This window comes from Lissotriton vulgaris, chromosome 7, assembly GCF_964263255.1.
Source record: "Lissotriton vulgaris chromosome 7, aLisVul1.2, whole genome shotgun sequence".
Lineage (NCBI taxonomy): Eukaryota > Metazoa > Chordata > Amphibia > Caudata > Salamandridae > Lissotriton > Lissotriton vulgaris.
The window spans coordinates 854,017,701-854,028,733 of NC_141695.1; the positions used below are offsets into that span (position 1 = coordinate 854,017,701).

Sequence of the window (11,033 nt, forward strand, 5' to 3'; positions counted from 1 at the left end):
GCTCCTCTCCCAAACTCTCACGACAGAGAAGCCCACGTCCATTCAAGGGGTGGGTGTGTCTGAACTGCAGTGGCAGAGTCAGGGCATTTCATCCCTTTCTTTCGAAAAAGGCCCTGGCTTTCTGAGGGATCCCTTCATCGTGATGAAGAGACCTTGGTGCCTGCAGCTTACGCTAGAATCAGGCTGACAGCATCCGAAATATACCGTGTTCCCCACCCCTGATGCTCGTACTGTGCTACTAATGTTTGGCTTGTATATATTGTCTTTGAAGTATTTGTTAGTTTCCATGCTATAATATTTTTTTTATTGCTACTGCGTGGTGCACGTCTGTCCCTGGAAGGTGGCCAAAACATGTTCATAGGATTAGGGTCTAAGAAGGGTCCCTCTGTACCTTAAGCCGGCCCCGATGAATTGGTGCAGCTGGATCAGGGTGCGCTGCATGAGCAGCACCGGGGCTGGGAGAGCATCAGGTGGGCAGCACGTGGCTGGGTGTAAATGTGATGCATTTACGGACACACTGCAAGAATCAAAGTGTTCTGTACATTCTAAACAGCGACATGGAACCACATAACCATCCTTACCTGGTACATAATGGAGGAGGGCGGCGGCTCGATGCATGGCTGCTGGTCCGGTAGCGGCAGCTCCTCCAAGAGGTCCACATTGGACAGCGCGTCCTCCAAGGTCACGTGAGTGGTCATGACGCCTGCGTGTGCTTCCGCACGTGCAACCACCCCGGCAGCAAGAGTCTGGAACACACAGATAGGTCAAGTCAAACCCTGAGCATGAGGTAATGACGCACCTGAGAGGCGGGCCAAAGCGAGGCCACAGGTCGCATTTCTGAGGTGATCTCACCGCACCTGGACACTGAAAGTGATTACATACATCCCAAGTCAGACGATTATATATTATATGTTGTAAAAAAATAATAAAAATTATATTGAAATAAAAAAAGAGACAGAGCACTCACACAAACAACACCACAGACACTGAAGAGAAAGCCACACACCACACCCCAGAGGCAGAATGTGATAGCACTAACCCTATCACACAGACAGGCTCATCTCAAGGACTAAAGATGAAGAATAACCTCCTAAAAGAATGGCTATACCCCAGTGACTGAGGAAATTGTCCCAGAAACCAGCAGACTCTCAGAGGGATGCAGCAGGCCCTCCCTAGGGAGCGAAAGTCTGTTTAGAGTTTGACTGGCAGATTTTCTACTCGAGTTCTCTGCCATGACGGCAGAGGCATTTCAACCAAAGTGGGTTTCACATCTTCAAATGAGCCATTTTCAGGAAGGAGAGTAAATGCTTGGTGAACTTTCACCATTATTATCGTTGTAAGAAGAAAAGTGTAAACACGAAATTTGGGCAGTTAAAATGTACCTGAAAAATGTGGACAGATTGTCAGTGCCCGTTTCCATAACATGTTGGGCAGTGCTTTAAATTGAAATATAGAAGTGCAGGTACTCACTATTTGGAGTGCCTGTTTCCTCCTGAGAAGTGCCGGTACTCTCCTATTAAATGTATTGCTGGAGTGATGAGAAGTGCCGGTACACTCCCTCTGAAATTAAAGAAGGGCAGGTACTCAGTGCTGGGTAGTACCTGCCCATTTAAAGCACTGACATTGGGGACGATCATGTATCCCAGCATGTTAGGGACACTTCAGTAGAAGTCCGTCGCACGTTCCACAGCAGCGTTAACTCTACTATACATGGCTGTGGATCACTCATGGTGCACCTCTCATTGTGAACTTCCTGAAATCCTGATTCTACCGCAAAAGTACATTTATAGGCTAACGAGAATTATGTGTTGTGCAGAAAACCCACACTTCTGTCATTTTCTTCTGACATATTTCACCAGTAAAAAGCAGGGGGAATTTATTTGGGAAGATGGATAGGTAAACATGAGGAAATATAGGCACAACACACAGATTCCAGTCACTCCTTATTCCAAAGGTCAAACTCATAATTGTGTGGTAGTGACTAATAACTGCCATAACACGTGATATTGGGGGTTACTGCTTCTGTAGACCCCAACATTGATGTTCCAAGGGGTGTGTGGGTCCGAGGCTTCAGCACTAGTGCACCATTCAAGCCCTCAGGTCATGTCCCTAGGCTCATCAGGGCCCTCAGCTCTCAGTGTCAGCATTCCATAGTGTCAAAACCCTCAACTTCCAGTTTTTGGGCCCCTAGCTCTGTTGAACCCTAAGCCCTCCGTGTATGAACCCTGAGCCTTTAATGCATCGCTTCGTGCCCAAAACAACATCAGGACTCCTTTAAGTTTTAAGACTGTGGTCCCAGACCAGATATGATCATGGAGAGCTCTGCTTCCCCTGTTATGGTGTAAGAGCCCTCAGTCCACGGTCTGGCTATCTGAGAGACTTCTTATTCCAGGGCCTGAGTGAGATCTCAGCTGCTAGAGTCCAAGCCTCTTGGTCGGTGTGGTATCCTTAGCTTTTGCTGCTGAGGAAACATGCCTCTTGACGTCTGCAGTGATACTGCTTAAGTGGAGGCTCAATCTCCCTCAGAGGCAGCTCAAAGACTTACACACTGAATATTATGCAAAACACTTTCATAGCAAACGCTCTTGGCCACATGAGGTGTTCGTGTGTACTGGTCTGTCATTGCCTGTGCATCTGTCTTTGTATGACTGCACTATGACTGTCTATGCTGCTGCCCTCGGATTGCCTGCAGGACTCCACTGTGATTGCACTATGAATATGCGTGTGCGTGTCCGTGTTCGTAAATGCATTGTTCTGGAATTATCTGTGTGCTATTGTAACAGAACAGACAATCTCTGTGATTTACTGTGTGACTCCCTGGGCAGGCTGTGTACTCATTTACTCAAAAACTTCTTCTAGACCTCCCAACTTTGGAAAATTGATCTAATGGACGCGGAGTATCAAAAGGTTTTAATCTTATCTACTTAACTTATTCAACCTGAGAACCAATTGTGCAATCTCTGCAGTCATTCGGATTTAGGACAGTTGCCATTTCAGAAGTTGGAGTTGGGTTACAATTTCACAAGATCAGATGGTATTTTATCCATTACAGGGACAAATTGCCAAAGATTGGCAAGAGGAAGAAGCTGCCCTCTGGAAGCCACTGAAACTTGCGTAGTTTGTAAGAAGTGGCACAGCGGCTTACTGTAAGTCTAAAATCCTGACATAAATGCATCTCTCTAGCTCCATCTTCCAACTCTGTCACTGAACTCAGAACATTCTCTCTTCCCCTCACGTCAAGTCCATTTTCCCTGTTTGCTTTTTGGCCATTGGAAGACACCATAGATCAGAGACAGAGAGAGAATACTATCCTTGGGCTCAATAAAAAATGTGCGGGTGGTCCTTTCCTCCGCCAAGGCGACAAAGTTGATGATTATGTCGCCCAGAATTAGGTGCCGCCCTCCAAATTTAGAAATGCCAGCTGGCTCAGCAGACATTTCTAGCATTGGCAGGAACCCCTATCACAGCAGTTCCTCTTAATGCCCTGTAAGTTGAATTGACGGCTCCTTCAACATGATGGAGCCATACTGCAAATTTACAATGTTTTTTTAGTTTCATAAATAAAATCCCAAAGCGGGAAGAACTCAGAGCTTCTTCCGGGGATAGGGCTCATCTCTTGGTGAGGACCTATTTCCAAGTGTCCTCGTAGCGCTCTTATCTCCCTGCACTAACTCTTTCTGCTTCTGTGCATGCAGTTTCTGTTGAAAGGGACACTGTCCTGCATGAGCTCAGATGAGCTATTGACTGTCAAAGCTTAGGAAACATGCTCATTGTAAAAGCCTAAAATGGGATTAGGGTTTATTTTTTAGGGGCTCCTGTTCACACAGACACGACTGCAGAACTGGTCAGGATTCGTTGCAGCCCACGTGGCACTCTGACGCAGTGGTTGCTGTAAAAAATCCTCCAAAACGTCCAAAGAACAATGTTGCTGATTAAAATTGTGGGCACTGGCAGTCTGCCAGCGTATAGAGTTAACACAAGTAAAGGGTCGCACACAGGTTGGGGCTCGAGGAATCGGCATGCGCACGAGGGGTTGAGACACAGCTCCAGTGGAGTTGGCAAACAGCACCATGCATTGGAATGCCAATGCACAAGACCATCACAACAATCTCACTTAAGTGTACAAAAGCTTCTGAACAGTGCAGTAATAACGCTCTCCGCATTCCATTCTTCGTGCTGTAATCTCTAGGCTGTAATTGTCCAAACTGAGCAGTATTAGTGGAGGGCACTATCGGTTGCTACCGGTTTCCAAAGCCACAAGTACTTTTACACTCCACACCAGGGCGCGCCCTTCAGACACCGACCCTTCCCGCCAGTCAGTTCTTTCTCGAGGAGGCGATGGTGGTCGGGATACAGAGTGACGCAGTAAAGCCTCAGGGCCCAGGAAGCGCTATCACATTTATGAAGAAAAGGTATTTACTAAGAGCTAGATAAAATATGTCTGTTACATTGAAGATTTACACAGAAAATCAGAAGGTAGTAAGTAGCACTTTTTGGAGAGTTTATTACGTGGCCTACCCATATTGACATTTATGGACGGACAGGTGCCATTGTTTTGTTATAACATTTGGCCGAGGGCTAATGTCACCTCCATGGGTAGACCCTGTGCGGTATCTGCGTTTCCCGTACGTCAGTGATGCAAAGGTGCCAGAAAGAAAGCACCAATTTTGCTATGGCACACCTTCACTCTGCCTCGTTTGTCGGGACCCTTTGGTACACAACGGGACATACCGGGCTAGAGCTGTGTGACTGAGATTCACACACTGAAAGAGGGCTTTACACAGGTCCAAAAATATACCAGATGCCAATGGCAAATTCTCAAATGTTTTGGTGGCCAAATGTAATAGGGTTAGAAATAATTTGACATTCAGGGGTTCCGGAACACCTAGAACAGTCGCTGGGATGGGGAATCAGTCAGGGTGCAACATTCTCTGCGGGTACTGGCACAGGAGCTAGGGTCTCGGAACGGGCCAGTGACAGGGACTAGGCCACCCACTGAACCCACCATTACCAACCACCATTTGGTACAGGGATCAAGGATTTAGGGTCCATTACTTAATGCCAACCTAATGGATGTACTCCCAGAATTGTATGGGCTACCAAGATTGCTCAATTTCAGAATCAGACCAGACCACCGCAAGGGTGACCCTTCAAAGGGGGTAAATGTGGGCTCATGTCCCCCCCCCCCTCTCCACCCACAGCCCCTGGCCACTCCACCCTGACAGTCCCTGGCACCGGATGCCGTCACTGCACCCACAGCTGGATAATCTGCCCTCCTTTCAAATGCAGCCTGGGTTGTTGCCTTTCACTAATGTGCCTCTGCCAGACCAGGTGCGAGTTTGCAGCTGCAGTGGGCACAACACATTGACTGCAATAGGACCGAGTCTGTGCCTGGCTCACCCATTTAAAGGTGCACAATGGCTCAGGGCAGTGTGCCACATACATAATATGGTCCCTGGTGTTTGCGGTTTATTTTTGGTGTGTTTCAGTCTAGATGGGCTGCAAAGTGCCCATAGCTCCAAAGAGCTTCAGTCCGCTAGGCCTGAGTATGGCCTTCCTAATGACCAAGGTCTGCTCCTCTCTTCTCTTTTATCATGCAGTTCAGCCGCTCCTTCTTCCCCGTAGTTTTTAACAGGAAGGCTTCTCCGGCACCCAGGCCTGGCTCTGGTCTTATGTTATGCTATTTTAGATTGATTTGTATAGCTTACTAATCACCCAAGCGGGTATCCGGGGATAAGCAGTTACCAGCAAGGTTGTGGCCTTGGCACAAGGCCTTTCTGGGCATGTACTCCTAGTAGTTCAGATGAGTGCTTTAATTACCAGTAATGCAGCAGGTGCAGCAGCATCGAGCCCGTAGTCTCGAGGGGCCCTGTGGAATCCAAAAATGGCTGTCTTTGACTCCCAAAGTGCAGGTGAGGGGCCTATTTTCCTATTTTTATGAGGGCCAATAGCAACACTGTTATGCAACTGGTTCAGATGAATGCCTAGGTACATGGTGAGGGGGCAAGAACTTTTTCCAATTTTAGGGAACGTCAGGAAGTCAGAACCAATGAAAATACAAATTTCAGAAATCAAATTCTCCTCCAACCAGCAGAGAGAGTAATTCCAAGGTGTTTCCATCTCCTTCCTGGCTGCCAGGCAAAGGAATTTCTGAATCCAAATGGTCAAGGGGTTTTAGAGAGTTGTCTCAGCTAGCCTCAGCCATGTTTCCCTAGTTACTCGGCTATGTCAGGAACAAAGAGGAAACAGAAAAGGTATGTTTCAGGTACAGTGAGGGGAAGATTAGCTTAAAAAGGAGAGAAGATGAGTTTCCATATAGCGCATTAAATATCTTTAGTAGTGGAGCAGGAGCCGTGAAACAACAGACTTGCACGTTGTTGTGAGACAATGCCTGCTCCTCCCTCTTTTTAGGAAACACCATGACCCCATCATGAGGGTAAATTTGGAGGTGCCAGTCACTGAGAATGGGCTGGTGCTGTGAGTATCGGATTGGTTATTGCGTGCTAAACCATAATGCACACCACACAGTAGGTCCACGTCAATCATATACGCATTGTTGTGACGAAGAAAAAATGTGGTTTGTGGGATTCAAAATACTGCTGGAAGAAGGAATAGCTAGATACCTCATCTCTGAGGCCACCAGAGAGTGGAGAAACCTTTGCACATTCTAACTGGAGAATTGTGCCAATCAATCACTGTTGGAGAGAGTCCATGCTAATCTCTACAGCTTGGGAGATGGCCAACAGGTACCTGCCTAAATGGGTGGATTTTATGGCAAGGCAGGAGATTAGCATTATGTATTCAGTTTTATTCAGAACTTCTGAGCAGTAAACACTTTAAAGTTCCAAGCTATAGCACACTAAATGACTATACAATGAAGTCAGAACTCTGCAATCCCATAAAAGCCCCTGGCCTCCATCTTCTTCCTCTTTTGTTTTCTGCTCCTGAGCAGAGAAGTACTCTTTTTATATGCATTATCATTATTATTAATATTTGTGTTACCTCATACACTGTAAAACATCATCCAAATCAGGGAAGAGCGAGCAAGGACCAGAAACTGACATTGTCTGACTTCCTATTAATATCATCTTCTGCACACAATTTAACAACCTTCTCAGCAGTCACTCTGCTGATAAGCCTCCCTGTGACAATCACCATCACATTGCAACACATCATGGACTCCACCGCCACAACCCCAGAGGTGGTTGAGAAATGTAGAAGCAGAAACAAGACGAGCCGCAGATGGGAACCCCACCTCTGACTGACTTACTTGGTGTTTCAGGCTTGACCCTTTAACACAAAGAGAAAGAATAGTACCATGGTAATCGTGATGTCAGGTCATATCAATGTCCCTTCCAACTTCTAGCCATTCAAGTCGTTCATAAGAAGAGCCGCAGCAGAATAAGAAACGTGCTTTGGATAGGAACTCATTAGGAAGGAGGAGGGTTACTACAGTAGGGGATCTTGCATCAGGCAAAGTAGAAAGGTGGAAGGGTAATGAGGTCCAGCAGTACTAGGCATAGGGTAAACTAAGTGACAGGGAATAATAATACCTGATCTATCACTCACAAGTAACTCACCGTTGAGCGGGTGTCAGTTAGTAGCCTAAGTGAACCAGGGGGTGGATGTGGTGGGGCTGGATGGGCATAGAGGTCAGTGGTGAGGTGTCGCGATGGAAATGCTGAGGTGCGACACTCATTGATTCATAATGGCGAATCAAAACTCTTTAAAAAGGACGGACCCCTACGCCTGGGAAGAGATTCCTTATGGGCGGGCGCAACATGGAGACAATGAACTGCATGCAAGTGATCTGGATTATTTGAGTTGAGAGATCGCCATAAGGATAAGAGTCCCCCCGGGAATATGGATTTGGTCTCACTTTCAACATGAACTTTGTCTGGTAGCGAGCCTCTTTGCATGGCTCCTTTCGTAGCTACTTGGCAGCCATTACTGGTGTCTGGTGTCTCATTGTGATGGTGGGAGTGTGCTGTGGGAAGTAGTAGCCAGATTCAGCCTCCAAAGAGCAAGCTGAGCTGCCAGGGGGAGGGGGGTCTCCAATGGAGACGACCCACTAGGACCTTCCATAGTCTCAACACGTAATCCTTCACAAGACCTATGTGAAAAAAGGTATTTTATAGGAAGGGATAGAAAATAAAGACTTGAGCAAACGGATTACATAAAAGCACATAGAGAAACCACAGTAAAAAGACCACAGGTCTCAACAACACCACTGTGTAAGAGTCTACCCTTGAGGCAATGGGTGATCAGAGGGGCACTCCATTATTTCGCAGCGGCACCAGATCCCAGCATTTGGGAAATCTCACCCATATCCATATATTAGATTGACCAAACCTCACTGGTTCCAATGATCATTTTACCAGGCAATATTTTTGTAGGACACACTGTCAACGGTTTTTGTGGTTCATGACGGATGATATGGCCCTTTGTGAAACGCCTGACTTCCAGGTCAAACATGTGACGCTACTTTGGGCAGTAAGGGCTTTTCCCATGCTCATGTAGGAATCTCATAGCCACAAACTGTGTGTACCAGTCTCTAATCCCCTGCACTGCTCCACCTCTCGGCACTCCAGTGCCTGGACTCCTCCTAAGAGATTCCTTGGGACTGTCTTTGAATGCTCCTGTGAGACCTCCCCCACCCTATGTGCTGACCCACAGAAGATGTGACTCCATACAGAGGTGAAATCCTTAGGGTTGAAGTGTTCTCCAAATCTCTCTCTGGTATATACGGAGCATGCCCTTCCTCGCATGATGCAGATCAGTTTTTCCCATTCTCTGCCATGGCGTAAGCCCCCTGTGTGGATTTCCTCTTTTGCTTGCTCTTTGCCATGATTTGTCAATGAGCCTGTCAATAGTACTCTGGGAGAACCGTGAATTATTGCTGATAGTTCTCACACTTTATGATACTCGGATAGTCCTTCTAGGTGTAAGAAGCAACAGGAACCGAGACCAAGGAGACAAATCCAGACCGGGCCTGGATGAGAACTAGTTACATGAAAAGAAGAACCTAAGTAGAGGAGAAAGGGAACTAAGGAACAGCTGATAATACCAACTGACTCTAGGCTGCAAATATATATGGCCAGCAAAGAAAAAGTCGACTTCAGCAGAAGACAGAATTCGAGGTTGCAGGAGAAACTAAATCTAGTGGGCAGAATAGTCTCCAGACTAAGAAAGGAGACCTTTACTCAAGAGGGGGGTGGGCATGGAGCATCTGGTCTCTCTCCCGTCATGGTGCAGATGCTACTCTAGGTCCATCCTCGTGCTCCCTTTCTCAGTGGTGTGGAGGCTTCTAATGGCTATAATGGGGCCAGAGGTGGGATGACAGTCTTTAATGGAATATGTGTGGGTGGCAAAGATACATGCGTGGCAGAATGGTTCAGTGAGTGGGCAACATAGCAAGGTGGCAGAGTGGGAGTGTTGAGATGGGCTGGTGGCATGATGTGACAGGGTGAGTCCGCTAGTCGGACAGGTTAGTTGGAGTATGGCTGGGTTGAATGAAGGAGGTTGGGTTATAGTTCAGGTGTGATTGCTGGGTGGGTGGTTGGAGGAACGGTATTGTCAAAGTTTGATTTTAGGTGCAAGACATACGGGTAGTAGGATTGTGAACGGGTGGGGGAAATGATGGGTGGGTAGGATGGCCAAGATCAGGGTAGATGAGTGGGCGATGGTTGGGATGAGGAGGGGTAGAGCTGGGTAGGCAACAGAGAAGATGCCAAGTTAGTAGTAGGTGTGGTGTGAGGATGGGGTAGGGTGGATGGCGGTACACTGGCTGATTGGTGGATGTGGCAAAGGAAGGGTAATGGGATGATGACGAGTGTGATGGTGGATGAGTAGTAGTTGAACAATTAGCCGGCCGTTATAACGGGTACATTTTCCACAGTGAAGAGAAGGCTAGATAGGGCGCAGATGCCGCCCCGTGCACCTGCCATCTGGACAGAGCCCTCCTCTCTGAGTGGGGGCGGGGAGGAGTGACGTTATTTGGGGGTGGTCAGTGACAGCTGTAAGTTCTTTGGGTCTGATATTTGCCATGTGATCATCCTGGGGTTTTAACGTTCAGAAATCACCCAAGCGAGAGAATAAACACAGCTGCGAAAGCCAAGGGGTGGGGGCGGGGGACGACTTGAGGGGGAGGAAAAGGGTGTAAGTGGGCATGAGAGCGGTGGTCGAGAAGGTGACGAGAGACTGGGCGAGGGATAAACTAGATCGGAAGGGTGGGCTTAACCGCACAGACACTGCAATCGCCATCATAAAATGCAGCCATGGAAAAACAACGCACCTCCGCCCACCTCCGCGGAGATAAGTCGGAAATGGTGGATGACACAAGATGGGGACATCCCCGGCCAGTGATCGAGGCACGCCAGGCCTCTCGCTTACCTGGGCCCGGATCCGGGGTGGGGGCAGAGGATGGATGCTGCTCGGTCCCCGGCTCTCTCCTCCTGCAGCCTCCGAGCGCTGCCCCTCCAACTCCGCCTTCCCCCTGCTGCCTCGCTGGCTCCGCCCCCTTCCTGTGACACAAAGAGGGATCAGGCTGCAGCCTATACAACCCTAACGCTCAGGAAACAGAAACCTGTCACACGACCGCCAATAAACGCACACAAACCTTCCGCGGTAGGGAAACACGAGAATCCGACCTGCCATCTGCGCCACACAGGGCATCAATCCACCGTATTTTGAAAAGAGATTGGTCATCAATTGAGATTCATAATGAACGCACGAAGACTATCCGAACGACTTCAGGGGAAACAAACATACCATTTCACGTGCTCCCATAATTAACACACAGACCATCTAAACGGCCCTTGAAATAAGAACATATGAACGAGTCAACCTTAGTGCCAATATCGGCATCGCTCCCCGCCCACAAATACAGCAATACCATAATAAAGAACACACGAGACACCTTGGTTGTTGGAGAAAACATTGCTGCACGTTTATTTTGCATAATAAATATGCCAACATGGTGGGTCAACATACAGGTGATCCAAAGGCAGACAGCCTCTATGCTGCAATGCCCA

The 11,033-nt window shown here is 47.8% G+C and overlaps 1 protein-coding gene across 2 annotated transcripts in view; it reads right to left on the reverse strand.

Moving 5' to 3' along the window:
• CYFIP2 (cytoplasmic FMR1 interacting protein 2) overlaps positions 1-10,489 on the reverse strand; it is a 158,342-nt gene extending 147,853 nt beyond the window's left edge. For both annotated transcript variants that reach the window (XM_086931227.1, XM_086931226.1), the window contains exons 1-2: positions 10,393-10,489; positions 582-746 (exon numbers count right to left, since the gene is read on the reverse strand). In XM_086931227.1, the coding sequence (XP_086787353.1) occupies positions 582-698 (117 nt within the window). In that variant the 5' untranslated portion in view covers positions 699-746; positions 10,393-10,489. The remainder of the gene's footprint in view (positions 1-581; positions 747-10,392) is intronic.
• Between the last annotated feature and the right edge of the window lie 544 nt (positions 10,490-11,033).